Raw genomic sequence first — 14525 nt, 5'->3', positions numbered from 1 at the left:
GCTCAAAGTCTCCAGTCAACACAGTCTCTGGGGAGGCCAGGCCTCCGTGAGAGCTCTGGACATTTGAGAAGCCAGAGTCCTAAAGAGGAGAGGCCCCCACGATGGACTTCTTGGCAGTAATCTGCTCGCTGCCCAGCAGGAGGTAGCACAGCCCTGAAAGGAAGGCGTGGAGCCCCGCATGCGCCCAGCGGTCCCTGCCCCTTCCCTCTCCTTCAAGCTTCTCAGGGTGGGACCTAGGAGCCGCATGACCCGCCTCCCTCTAGAAGCAGCTTGTGTGAGCCCTGCCAAGGCCTGGGGCCGCCCTTCATGAGGCTGCGCTCCGGGGAGGGGGTAACGGGGTAGCTACTCCCCCAGACCTCACCCAGCACCCAGCAGGAGCAACACAGCAGCTCCACTCCTCCGGGGGAAGGTGGTCTCCCTGCTGTGAGGACGGGGTTGCCGATCCGGGCACAGTGGGCACACCGTCTGCGGCTCCTCCGGGATTCCTGCCAGGAAAATAGGGATCCAACCAGCACGAGGAGGATCCCCACACAGAAAGTCGGGGGCAGCCTCCTGGCAGGTGCGAGAGGCTCAAGAGGCTCAGTCTTCGGCCTACAGCCCCCTCCCACCGGCCCTTGAGGATCTCCTGTGTGTGCCTCAGGGAGGTACATGGCTGGGGGTATGGGGGGCACGCGCCTGACCTCCAGGAGGGACTCATCTGGCACTAGGCAGGCACTGGGCCCCTGGGGAGGATCAAAGGATTTGCAAGGAGACGGCAGCTGGCCATCTGCTTTCCAGGTTGAGTGAATAAGAGAGATGCCACCCAGTCCCTGGGGTGGGGGCAGAGACAGTTCCGCAGGCATCCTGCTTGGCCTTTATTCATGGTTTATGCGCAACTATGCAACTGCCGTGAGGGCTGGAGGTGAGGTGAGCTGATGCTTGTGCATCCTTAGTGACAAAGTGGAGAACAGCCTTGAAAAGCAGACAGCATGGAGCTGTCTCCCTCAATGTCACCGAGCCTTGTGGCCCCGGTCAGAGCACAGCAGATGCTGCCTCCCCGGAGGCCCTCTGGGGCTTCTACTGAGCACAGGCCTCGCCTCCCTGCTCTGGTTGCGGGTCTCCTCATTCTCTTTCCTTTTCTGAATCCTTCCGGGGGAGGGTGTGGAGAGGGTGAGGACCACTGCTGTTCACAGAATTTATTGGGGCAAGTGCAGCCTTTGGCTCCCATCGTGATCCTCAATCCCCCATGAGAGCGCACGAACCCCCTTCTGAGACCCGGCCTCGGGAACAGGGACGTTCTTAGGTGCTCAGGGGCTGGTGATTGCAAAGGAAGAAGGGAAGCTGGGAGTTCGAGCTTTTCCTTTTTTTTTTTTTTTGTTTCCACCGCTTGGCCTCACGTTCCTGGACGTTCTGCCTCCCTGTCTCTTCCCTCCACACTCGATGCCCTGTTTTTTGTCATTTATTTCTAGCAAGACTGAGGATTGGGGATATTTGAATGAAGATGGAGAGCTCGGCTTGGCCTACCAAGGCCTAAAGCAAGTTGCCAGGTCACGCATACGCCTTCCTGCCTGCGCCTGCTCTGTCTGTCCCGCCTGCTCGTGTCTACGCTTACCTGTCTCTCCCCTGGAGTGGAGGCCAGGGCCCGAGTCTCGGGGGTGCCGTGGGCTGCCCCTCGGGTCACTTGGCTGGCTATCTGTGTCCGGGCTCTGTGTGGATGAGGCCCAGGGTGCTGCTCATAGGGGTCTAGGCAACAGCAGCTAAAGGCTCAGGGGAACCTTCCTGGGGTCAGGACACTCACTGATGCTTCTAGGATTCAAGGGACTTGCCGCTTCAGTGGAAGATCTAGAACCTGAACCCTCCACGTGGTACCAGAATCTGAATAAGCCACTGGCCTTGAGCTGTGGGTGAGCAGTTTACCAAGGGAGGTTAGACACCATGTGATGGTCCTGTCCCACTTTGGCTGCCAGCGTGTGGCCCTTTGGGTCTGTGGCATAGCTTGGTGAATTTGAGCCCCCCAGCAACCAAAGCAGCAATGGTCCACAGGCTTGTGTCCCAGAAGAGGCCATGGCGGTGGGGTCCGTGGTGGCCCAGGCCCCTCAGCCTGGCGGTGATGGGGCCAGGTGGGAACCTGACGCCCTCCCATACTACCTCCAAAGTGTTCCCTGCCCATGACCTGCTGGAGGGCCCATTACAGCAACAAGAATCTGTTCTTGGGAGAAGAAGGTCCAGATCAGCTGGTCCTCGAGGCAGCGTGCCTCCTGGCTCTAGGTTGCTAAGTGGCCCCACCGCCTGTGAGCAAGGCGACCTCGGTCTCTTCCCTCGCTGCTCTGATGTGGATCAGAATGGGACCTGCCTCACGGAGTCATTCTAAGGAATAGGGTTAAGGCAGGTGGAGCATTTTGGCATGTGCCTGGCGCATAGTAAGCATAGGACCCATGTTGTCTGATATTTCTGTTATAATGGCCATTATTCAGTAAGACCTGCCCCAGCGAGAAGTTTGTTTTATTGGGGAGGGAAGCCCCATGTAAAACCAGGTGATTCCTTGTGGCTCTCTATCAGCAGATTGGATTTTTTTTTTTTTTAATAAGCAAATGAATGCATTAACAAAACTGAAAGGTCAGACGTATCTATCAGGAGACCCGGCTTCTAGAACCAGCTCCGTCACTGGCTGAGGCCCCTGAACTCTTGGCCTCAGAGGAGGTGTGTCGAGCCCGGTGCTTGTCTAGGGATTCTCCTATCTTGCCCAGAACTGAAGCCACCCAACTACAGTCTAGATGGAGAATAAGAAAGCTACCGGCACAAACTCACAGCCCAAGTCAGGAACCGAATCCTGAGGGAGAGTCCTTAGAACCTAGTGGTTTCTGTTCTCTCTTGAGATGTTTATAACTTTCTGGTGATGCTTTTAGTGTATTGTAGCCAAGATGCTCTCTAAATATCCTGTGTCCTCTAAAATGCTTATTTAATCACAGAGCTCTTCCCTCTAATCCTCACGTCATTAGTGCTTTCAGCTGATTGACACGGCGTGTGGCGTGGGTGAGTCAGTCTTCCAGCATTTCTTCACTTGTATGAATCTGTTGAGAAGCCCCTGGGAGTCAGGCATTGCTCCCCGTGTCACTGTGGAGCTGACTGAGCTACAGAAGACATGGGCACAGCCATGGAGGCGTTGACAGCATAGACTCCCCATCTCTAGCTCCCTTGGCAACTTGGTCCATCCTCTCTTGTGGCCAAACTAGCACAACTGTAAAACAAAACAAAACAAAAAAGGTGTCTCCAGGGCAGCTGGGGACTCTTACTGGCATTTCTGAGGCACTTCCAGGTTCCTGAGTCTAAGCTCTGGTCACTGTCTTGGCACACCCCTGGGAGAGACCGAAGAGAATTTTCGAGCATGTGGGTCTTGTCAGACAGCTTTTGGCGTACCTTTCATCCAGACGTCCTACCTTTCTTTCATGTGATGTTCACTACCCTGAATCAGAATATTTGCTCTTGAGCCCAAGAAGGTAGCACCTCGTTCCCATTAGTGCTTCCCGGGGAGGAGGAAGCTGCTTGGGAAGCTTCGAGAATCCCTTGCCTTCTCATGACGGATGGAACAGGCGTCTCCCAGAATTGCCGGGGGAGCTTTCAGACTCAGAGTCTTCTGAGACTTCTTGCCAACCTTGCCCAGATCTTCTCAAGATTCTTCTGCTTCTGTTCATGACACCAGCTGATCTGAAAGCTTCCCCCAGATGGTTCGCCAGGAGTCTTAATTTCTGTTTTGACTAGAGAAGAATTTGTGTATTTATGGCCGCAGACAAAGTGGAGGTGGTGGTGACGAGAAAAAGGAGGGCGCTCGGGTTTCGCCTTTCTAAGACAGGCAGATAATCTAGGATAGAGGAAATACGCAGGCACTAGTTGAGTCTACTAGGCTTTTGTCTTAACAAGGAGATTCTTGTGAAGCTGGTACAGATGTGGATACTTTTCTGTAAATGGTGCTGTAAGAAATTTATTTTTGTGGGTGGCAATTTGACACGGAGACAATCTCTCAATCCGAAACCAATCGCCTGTGTAGGATGAGGAACGGAATGGGGGAGGGGGTGGCAAGGAAAAGGCCTTGGACCAGGGGTGCGCATTTGACCCCGAGTTCCCATCCTCGGACAGGACGGGACGGGCTGGGCTGCTTGCCAGACTGCTCCCCTCGGCGTCTTCCCCGTTGGGTTTGTGCAGTTGCTGCTGCTGTGTGCTTGGCTGCTCCCCATGGCGTGTCCGTCTGTGGCCCCTCACATGGGGCGCTGACCTGAGCCCCACGGTCACCGGCCCCCCTCCCCCTGGTGCAGGCTGCTGGAGGCACAGCTACAGGCCCAGAGCCGCGAGCACGAGGAGGAGGTGGAGGGCCTCAAGGCGCAGGTGGAAGCCCTGAAGGAGGAGTTGGACAAGCAGCAGCAGACTTTCTGCCAGACACTGCTGCTGTCCCCGGAGGCCCAGGTGGAGTTTGGTGTCCAGCAGGAGATCTCCCGGCTGACCAACGAGAACCTGGTGAGTGATGTTGCCCATCGGATCACACTCTGGAAAGTCACGTTCTGGAAACAGTTGGAGCCAGCGATGGCCTTTAGCTAAATGGGCCAGGTTTCCATCCTTGGCCCCAGAGCAGGAACAGAATCTAGAGACCACCCTTCAGTAAGGGTTTAGGACTGGGGTTGGTGGCTACCGAGGGCCACCCTGGGCCCCAGGATTCTAGCCCCTGCCCTCCGGGGCCGGGTTAAGTCTGTTCTCACACTGCTTCCCTCTGATTTTAGGACCTCAAAGAACTGGTAGAAAAGCTGGAAAAGAATGAGAGGAAGCTCAAGAAACAACTGAAAATTTACATGAAGAAGGTCCAGGACCTAGAAGGTAAGGCCCATGAGAGAGAGAGAGAGGGTGTGTGTGTGTGTGTGTGTGTGTGTGTGTGCCTGCGTGTGCTCGAGCTCAGTGAGGGAAGGGAACAGAAGGGCCGCTTCCCTCTGCAGGTTCTTCCTGCTTCCCCCGTCCTCTGGTGCCTGTGCCCAGTCCAGCTGTGGGATAGACCAAGTCAGATCCCACAGGCTCACACGTTCTCAGGTGGCTGGAATCTGGATGAAGATAAGTCAGCCCGGCAGGTGTTTGGGTGCTTCCTCTGAGCTCTGCACTGAGACCGTGGCCCTGTGGCCCTGCCCTCAAGGGAGCTGGGAGGCGAAGCTTTTTTGGTGTGGGGGAAAATGCTACATAACACACAGACCCCGACCACAGAGCCCTCACTCACTCCATGTGACGGGTAGTCAGGAAGGAACAAGGTCAGTCCTATGATTTTTATCCTTAAATTTCTAACCTTGAATCTGGCCCAGAGAGGTCAGGCAGTTTTAAATTTCTTCCAGAAACATCCAGAATGTGCTTGCTCTGACTCCTTGCTATAAATCTGTCAGCCCCGGTCCTTGACACATGCCACCTGGCATGGAATCCTCTCTGGGTCCCCCACCGCCTGGACCCCCCCCCCCATCCTTTTACTCTCCTCTCAAGAGCTGTGTCCCCAGGGTTGAGTCCCATCTCTCGTCCTAATACCAAGTGCCTCTGGGCACAGCACCCAGCACGGGTGTCATTTGCTTACTCAGCTGGTTATGCCCACCTGCTGCTTTGGAGGAGGATCTAGGAGGAGAGGCTGCGTGTTCTGCTCAGCCCCTCTCCATCCCTGAATCTCTCTGCTCTCTTTGAGTTCTTCTTCTCCTGGCCTCTCAGGCTTCAGGCTTCTCTCTCTCATTCAGTCTTGAAGACCTGTCATTCATTCTTCTGAATTCTTATCCCGCGGGGGCCCCAGTGCCTGGTGCTAAGCTCCTTGGAGTGTGGTCTGGGCCACAAGGACAGACCACGTGAGGGGTGTGGGAGCTCAGAGAACCTGGAATGCTGGATCCCCAGAGCGAAGCACCACTGACCTAAGGCACCCCCGCCTCTCGGGCCTGTAGCCTAGAGCTCTCTCTTCATGTTTCCTGTCTCTTCCCTGCCCAGCCGCCCAGGCACTGGCCCAGAGTGAGCGGAAGCGACATGAGCTCAACAGGCAGGTCACCGTCCAACGGAAGGAGAAGGACTTCCAGGGCATGCTGGAGTACCACAAGGAAGACGAGGCCCTTCTCATTCGGAACCTGGTGACAGGTCGGGACCCTCTGTGGCATCCCACCCCCACACAGCTCCTTCCCCAGCTGCGTGGCCAACCCAGCATAACCCACCCCCCACTCTGCACCCCGCCACCTCCCACCCATCCTTGGCTCTCCGTCACCCTCCCTTCCCATGGCTGCTTCTCTAATCAGCTCCCAACAACATCCCCTCCCCAGGCCATGCTCATGCTGTGATGCTATGGGGACCACATGCCAGGCTCTTGGGTGCGGCTCTCCTTGCCACCCCGAGCCACAGCCTGGTTTGCCACGTGGCCCGGCTCTCTCCCCTCTGGTCCTGCTCCACCTGGCTTCCCCAGGCCTGCCTTTCTGCCCAAACCAGCCCAGTCCAGCAGCTGCCTGCAGAGTAGGAGGAAGAGGCTTGGAGGAGAGAGTCCTGGGTAAAAAAAAAAAAGGGAAGAATCTTGGGTAGATGGTCCTCTGGACCCTGAGCTACAAGCTCCTTTACTTGGAGCCTTAGATGTTCTGTAAAATGCGGACGTGGGAAATACAATAGATGGGAAATATGACCAGAGAAAGTGCTATGCTGAAGTCACAGACTCTTCTCAGTGTGACGAATATGAAATGGTTGCTTTTTGCAGGGGCACGAGATGGTCAACTAGGAGGTCAGGGCTGTTTTAGAGAAATGTGAGTTTGCCAGAGTTGCACCCTGCTGAGCAGCTTGCTGAGGGCCAAATGCTGTGGACTCTAGCCTAGGGCAGCTTTTCCCTCCGTTCTTTGCGTTGGGTATTTCTAGCGACTGAGTGCTTTGGCTCTTTTTCTAAAGGCTAATTCCCCCTAGAGCTGCCCAGCAATCTGATGGGAAGCCCCTCTTCCTTCAGCAGGCTGCATCTGATTCTAAGGCTTCTAGGAATGAGCCTTTCATCTCTGGGGAATGAAAGTCAAAGTTCCCAACCATAGAGTCCGAAACGAACGGGACTGCTTGTGCCAGCAGACGTGGCTCCTCCCCACTGTCCCAGCTCAGGCAGCCCCAGACGAGGCCATCTCCCCCTAAGCTGCCTGCATGTCACACCCAGTCTCCTTCCCTCTAGTCATCCAAACAAATGCCAAAACACCATCCGACCTCCTCCTAGGTCCCTGGCACAAGCGGTTGCTGTGGAGGATAGAGATGTGTCGAGCCGTTGGTCCTGCCCCAAATGCTAACACTTAGCTGGGCAGACCAAGTGAGTCTATAGACATGGGACTCAGGTCACGATAGGACAGCCCAAGACAGGACAAGCTGTACGCAGGTTAGGCCACCCGTCATTGGAGAGGCTGGCGAGACAGGTGTCACAGTGTGGCCCTTGGGGGGTGGGGAATGGCCGTGGCCACTCAGCAGCCTACTTGATCTATTCTTGGCTCTGAGGAGGTCTAGGCAGCTGCTGCCAAGTACATAGTTTCCAAATGGACAGTTAAGTGGGCTAAAGGTCCCTGTGGCCTTCCGGGCCCCGGCACATGGGCTCTGGCTTTGGAAATTTGCGGTCTGCCAGCTTCTCCCAGAACCTGCTCTCGCAGTCCGCTGTGGGAGAGTCCGGTGTGCCTGCAGCAGGAAGCGCCCCGAGCTCTCTCACTGGCTGGGGAGCCGGCTCCTGCCTGCAGCTGGCCCAGGGCCTGGGCCCTCTGTGTGGAAACCTGGCAGAGAGCTACCTGTGGGCTCTTCTCCTTCATGTTCTAAGGACCAGGCATTAGGAGCCTGTCTTATTGTTCTGGCCAAACAATGAGGAATGTGCTTCTCCCCTACTCCTCCTCCAGCTGCCGGGCCCCTTGAAAGGTTACTCTTAGAGGAGCTCCAGGAAAATATTGAAAATACTTGTATTTCAGGGCCGCCTAGGTGCCTCAGTCAGCTAAGCATCTGCCTTCATCTCAGGTCATGATCTCAAGGTCCTGGGATCAAGTCCCGCATCAGGCTCCCTGCTCAGCAAGGAGTCCGGGTCTCTCTCTCCCTCTGTTTCTCCCCCAGTTTGTGTGCCCTCTTGCTCATTCTCTCCCTCAAATAAATAAATAAAATCTTAAAAAAAAAAAAAAGAGGAAAGAAAATATTTCAGAGCAGGCTTCTCAGAACCCCAGGCATCTGCTAGAGTCTAACTCTTGGCGTTTGTTGCTGTCAGAGCTGAAGCCACAGACGCTGGCGGGCACTGTGCCCTGCCTTCCTGCCTACGTCCTCTACATGTGCATCAGGCACGCCGATTACGTCAACGATGACCTCAAGGTGCACTCCTTGCTGACCTCCACCATCAACGGCATTAAGAAAGTCCTGAAGGTAGGTGCCTCGCGCCAGAGGTGGTGGTTGGCAGCGGACAGAGGGATGCCTACGGCTCCCCATAGCTCAACCCTGTCTGGGCTTTCCTCGCGTCTCCAGCTCTGAAGGTGCAGCTCACCTGCGGAGCCCGGATGCTCAGGCTCAGAAATGGCAGGACACCCAGAAATCCAGTGTTGCTGTCCAGACGCCTCCAGGGAACCCTGGTGCTTTCAAAAGCCTTGGCCTGTGGTGCCAGGAGAATGCCGTGCTCCACTCCAGGGAAGGCTGACCCTGCCCTGCAGTGCCATGCAGGAACACAACCCGAATAGAGACTTCCTCCCAGACCTTTCCAAGGAGCTGGGTGCCTGCTGCCCAGGCAGGGCAGTGGCCCAAGGAAGGGTGTAAACATTTATCAGGTTCTGAAGTGAGGAGGCCCCGGGCGGGGACAGGGCTGCTAATGGGGCCCTCACTGGAGGAACTCCACTTAAAGGCATGAGGCCCCTTACCAGTGTAGTGACAGCCTCTGCAGAAGGAGGCTGGCCTGCAGGGAGGGGAGAGGCCGGGCCACATAGAAGCTATGGGGAGAGGTAAGCTTTTTGAGGGAGATCAGCCCTCTGTAAGAGAGATTTATGACTCGGCACAGGCCCCCACCCCAAGCGGCATTGCTCTGAGACCGCCCCCCCGTTCTCACCCGCTCTGCCACTCTGTGGCGTAAGCCATCCCCAGAAGCACGGAATCTAGACCGCTGTCACTTGCCCCCCCTATCCTTCTGGGAGTGTGTCACACCAGCCTGTAGCTTCTGGCTTCGTGCCAGCTGTGTCTCAGTTACCGCACCTCCTGCCCAGTTTTATCTGCTCCTGGCTCTAAACAGACATGCTGCCAACTCTTGGGGCTGAGTCTCCTGCCTCGACCCCTCACTCGAGCTCATCCAGAGGCTTGTGCTGGTCTGGGCAAGTCAAAGGCTGACTTAAGAGGTCACTGCCTCAGGAAAACCCTCCCTAATCACCAGGCTCCACCGGAATGCCCAGCCCTACCCGTCACTCTCTGTCTGACCCCTTTGTTTTATTGTCATTGAAGCTCTCATCTCTGACGTTTAAACAGGGGCAGTGTTACTGGACGAAACGAACTCTGTGCAGTTATCGGCCTTAGGGTAGAAGCTGTGTCTCAGCTCTTTGGGCTGTACAACAGCCTTTTTCACCAAGTTACAGTTTATAGTCATTTTCCAGAGGGTTGAACCCATTGGACATCTGCTCTCTCAATAAATGGAGTGCCAGAATGTTCACTGGCGTGCTCCTCCCATCTCCTGGGTTGGATCAGTGATGGTTTGGAGCCTGCCGGGGCCAGCTGCCCAGGGCTCAGCATACAGCCCAGGGCTGCACAGAGGTGCACCACTGCTCAGGGAACCAGGGTGGGGGCCTCTGTGCCCCTCCCAGCAGTGGAGGAATGGTAACACAGCCCCTGGACAGTGGATCTCCTCTTCATGATGGGCCATCGTGTCTGCCTGGGGCATGCTGAGTAATTCTAGAAACCTGGAAAGACAGGTTGCAGGTGAGTGTTTAACCAGATGGGAGCCCCTACTAACGAGAGAGGTCTTTTTCTTTCCACAGAAGCACAACGAGGACTTCGAGATGACATCATTCTGGTTATCCAACACCTGCCGCCTCCTTCACTGCTTGAAGCAGTACAGTGGGGATGAGGTACGTGTTGAGATAACCCAACGCCTAAAGGGCACTCAAAAACCATTAAAGCACCCCAGATCCCCTGCCAGACCGACTCGCTTCCTTGGACAGAGCAATGTGTGTCCTGCTTCAGAGCAGATGTCAGCTCAGAGACTGGGCTGTCGTGGAGGGCAGCCCTGCTCTGTCCAAACGCAGTTCTACCCTGAGGAGAGCATGTCAGGTCTGTCCAGCACCCTCTGGGACCTCGGGCTCAGGGCACACCTTCCTCTACCTGGTAGCTAGACTCAGGGATAGGCAGGGCTCAGGGCACACCTTCCTCTACCTGACTCAGGGATAGGCCGGCCACAGCACACCTTCCTCTAGGTGGCCTTGACAGTCCCAGCAGTCCCAGAAAGCACCTGGAATCAAATAAGTAGAATTGGTGGGGAAATGAGTTTACGTGACCCATCCTTTATCCAAGAACCCCTGGGACTCTCCAGGGAGAGCCTTATGACCTTAAATTTTGGAAGCATCTGTGGAAGAGCCCCGTTTCCTTGAATGCCGGAAGAAAGCCCGGTCAGTTGTCTCATGTGTGAGACTGTCTTTTAAGCCAACCGGTAGTTTGTCCATTTTAAGGCAGACACCGAGAAGGGGCACAATGTGATGAGACCACATTTTTACACCTTGACCTGGAGGCCCAGCTTCTTACTTGTAACCAAATTTGATTCCTTGACCTGCAGCCCAACTGATTGCATTATTTCCTATCTTGCTCTGGCCCTCGAGAGCCCAGCTTCATCTGGAACCCACCATTCCCAACACTGGTCCCTGAAAGAACTATGCCCATGCTCTGCATTTAGCCCCATAGCTCGGTGACCCAGGCCATGTCCTCACTCTGGCTTCTCCAGTAAAAATTCCACCTCTCCCCACACACCACTCCCAGGCCCCTGGGCGGGGGGTGCCTCCACTTTTCCTTTCTGCCCTTCCTTTTTCACTTTTATTCAAAATAATATATGGGGGCAGGGGCATAAGACCCGAAGCACAGTATAGCCAGATCAGTGTAGTGTAAATAAAGATGGAGAAAAATATGTATCTTAGCTGTCACAGTGATTCCTTCTTTCACCTGCTTTTTAGTTTTTATTTAAAAATGCTTTGTAATAGGACCTGGTTTGAGAGACTTCGCTGGGGATGGTCACTCTTTGGAAGACTTGGTCTTTCTGGCTGCCCTTGGTGTACCTTGGCCTGAATACAAAGGGCTGTTGGTCCCCCGACTCCCCTCGATACTAGCAACTCTTGACCACATTATTTCCTCTTGTTCGCGTAGAAAGCTAAGGGGACAAGCTGCTGTAGCTGTGAGATCATTTCTGTTTGTCTATTAATTCTGATGCCCAACAATAGAATCCATGTAAAATTTCCCGTTATAAAAGCATCATCTGACCCGGCCGTACTCCTTCCGCGGCTGTGCATTTCACACTGTAAGGTATCCTGGCCTGTTAGGAGAGAGGGACAGAGACTCAGGTCGGAGGCCTCTTTCCCTGGAGCTCACACCAAGCTGGGTCTGCTGCTGCAGGGAAATCACCTCAAGATGTGGACTAAGTGATTCGGGCCTCTTAATTCAAACAGCTCCGACTTCTCTATCATGCTGAGGTTTTGCTCTGCCTTCAGATTCAAGGGCCCCCCACTGAGGCCTCAAGGAACTGACAGGCTCTTGTGGACCATCATGTTAACAGAGGCTGGTGGAACCCCCAGATAGGGTGTCATGGATGAGATGGAGACCCGGAAGTCCTGCCGAGCCTCCTTCAAATGCCCTTTCTCTCTGCAGGGCTTCATGACTCAGAATACGCCCAAGCAGAATGAGCACTGTCTTAAGAACTTCGACCTCACCGAATACCGTCAGGTGCTGAGTGACCTTTCCATTCAGATCTATCAGCAGCTCATCAAAATCGCCGAGGGTGTGTTGCAGCCTATGATAGGTAAGCGGGTGGCAGCAGATCTCCAGCTCCCCACTCATTGTGGGCTCAGAAGCGACGGTGGACACCGCCTGCTGTCAGGGAAGCCCATACCTTAGGCGTGGCTTCCAGAAAACTAGAACCTTCCCACTGAAGGCAGCAAGGAGGTGTGTGCTGTGTGCTCAGAAGAGCTAGGAGGTCTTCCACAGGTACTAAGTATAAATCCAAAAGGTTATCAATGCATATAGAGGAAAAAATATAATCCTCATGCCCATATGTGTACTTTATTCATGAAAAAAAATAAAAGCATTAAGCAGGGGCACATGAAGAAACACAGTGGCAAGTACTCATACAATAAGTACTTACAGAACACTCTGTCCAAAGCAGTAGACTTGGGCACTTAGCAATAAATCAGAATTTAAACATGAGAGGCCTGTTGTTTTTTGAGTCAGGAGTGACACATCCACATATCACTCAGGATGCTCCAAGAAGGCTGGGGAGGAAGTTGTCCCTTGTGCCTGTGTTGTAAAGCTTTCCCCTGGGTTCTTACAACACAGATAGGTTATTTGTAGATTCCAAGTTGGACAGAGCACTCCATGCCATCCAGAACCTTATCTAGCATAAGGTTCATTCCACATTGTTATTCCTGAGAACCTTCTTATGAGGCACAGGGCGTAGAGAACACTGGGAGTGCTTCATTATTCCGAATCACGTGATGGCTAATAGCAACAATTCTGGAGTTGGACACACCTGGATTCAAATCCTGGCCCTGCTGACTCCTAGTGGTGTGACCTTGGGCAAGTAATTTTAACTTCCGTGTGCCTCAGTTTTGTAACCAGGAAATGGGTTGTTGGGAGATGGAAAGAAATCCTGAGTATAAAGGCACATAGTTAAACACTGGGTAGAAAGTGTAAGAAGACCAGCTAACCTGAGATTTATATGGTCAGTGGCTCATGGAAAAGAGCGTTTTGAAAACGAGGAGGATGATCTCAGGGTCCAAGACGAAGTCAAGGGCTGGGCCGGTACTATACCCAAGCTGCTCAGTTCTCAAACTTTGTACTTAGCACAGAAACCAGTACAGAACTGAGTTGGTACGTGCCCATTATTTTTGTCCCATAATGAATTTAAGCACAAATTTGGTCCAACATTTCTATAGGCAAACCTCATTCCACATAGACTCCAACACATTAGCAATCCGATGCTCAATGCTGTGAGTTTCTGAGCACATCAACATCGTATGCCGGTGGATGGTGCCATCGCCAAAGCCCAAGGCGCTGAATGATCTTAGTGGTCCAAGAACAGATCTTCTGTGGGGAACACGCCAGCTTCTCCAACCATGCTTTTCTTTTAGTCTCCGCCATGTTGGAAAATGAGAGCATTCAGGGTCTCTCTGGTGTGAAGCCAACGGGCTACCGGAAGCGCTCCTCCAGCATGGTGGACGGGGACAACTCCTACTGCCTGGAAGCCGTCATCCGCCAGATGACTTCCTTCCACACGGTCATGCGAGAACAGGGCCTGGACCCTGAGATCATCCTGCAGGTGTTCAAGCAGCTGTTCTACATGATCAACGCCGTGACCCTCAACAACCTGCTGCTGCGGAAGGACGTCTGCTCGTGGAGCACCGGCATGCAGCTCAGGTAGGAGCGGGGTGCCCTGCCCGAGCCTCGTGGCCGGAGGGGCCCTCCCCCGCTGGCTAGAGTCGGAGCCCGGGGCCTTTGTCTCTGACAGTGACATCCAGACCTAGCTGCCGGTCCTTGTCACAGTCAGTGCGAGACACAGTTCCATCACCTGCTCGTTTGTTGGTGGAACTCCACACCGAGGCGGTAACCTGGGAAACCAATGAGTTCAGAGCTTTAACGACGTTGACGCACTCGAAAGACTGTAAAGACAGTGTGGGTAGGTCAGGGGGAAACTCCAGCGAGGCTAGAGACTGGAGAAGGCTCACGTAGAAGTATGTTTGTGAAGGTGAAGTATCAATCACTTCAGTTCGGTAGATCGAATACACAGACACTTCACGTCCCTCAGCTTTGCTTCATTTTAAACACCCATTCATTGCTGTATTCATTCAGCAAAGTGCTCTTCAAGATTTGCTCCGTGTGAGCTCGTGAGGGTGAAGAGCACGATCCCACTGTTTGCAGCCGGGTGGTACCACAGGCACTGCCGCCAGGTGTGCTCGCCCCTGGCCCTTAGAAGTCCGGCCTAACTCGGCTCCCTTTGACCTGTGTCTAAGGTACAACATAAGCCAACTTGAAGAGTGGCTTCGGGGAAGGAACCTTCACCAGAGCGGAGCTGTCCAGACCATGGAACCCCTGATCCAAGCAGCCCAGCTTCTGCAGCTAAAGAAGAAAACCCCGGAGGATGCGGAGGCCATCTGCTCCCTGTGCACCTCTCTCAGCACGCAGCAGGTACTCCCTGCCCTGCCTGCCCTCCCCCAGCAAACTGTATGCCTACTAGGACTCGGTTGCAGAGAGGTGACCAGACTGTCAGAAGATAAATCCTGCCCACACCTGGGATGGCTTGCCCTCCACCATGAGTATGCCTATTTAGAAATGGGCCAGCACAAAGCGGCCTC

General features: G+C 54.1%; 1 protein-coding gene across 2 annotated transcripts in view; it reads left to right on the top strand.

Annotated features, from left to right (window-relative positions):
- Positions 1-14525, top strand: part of MYO5B (myosin VB) — a 340465-nt gene that overhangs the window by 317499 nt on the left and 8441 nt on the right. For both annotated transcript variants that reach the window (XM_045065614.1, XM_045065613.1), the window contains exons 30-37: positions 4290-4488; positions 4749-4842; positions 5968-6111; positions 8219-8370; positions 9957-10046; positions 11827-11977; positions 13305-13590; positions 14184-14358. In XM_045065614.1, the coding sequence (XP_044921549.1) occupies positions 4290-4488; positions 4749-4842; positions 5968-6111; positions 8219-8370; positions 9957-10046; positions 11827-11977; positions 13305-13590; positions 14184-14358 (1291 nt within the window). The remainder of the gene's footprint in view (positions 1-4289; positions 4489-4748; positions 4843-5967; positions 6112-8218; positions 8371-9956; positions 10047-11826; positions 11978-13304; positions 13591-14183; positions 14359-14525) is intronic.

This window comes from Mustela putorius, unplaced genomic scaffold, assembly GCF_011764305.1.
Source record: "Mustela putorius furo isolate JIRA1106 unplaced genomic scaffold, ASM1176430v1.1 tig00003858_pilon_pilon_pilon, whole genome shotgun sequence".
Lineage (NCBI taxonomy): Eukaryota > Metazoa > Chordata > Mammalia > Carnivora > Mustelidae > Mustela > Mustela putorius.
Note: the sequence above shows the minus strand (reverse complement) of the source record. Positions and strands in the feature narration are given on the sequence as shown.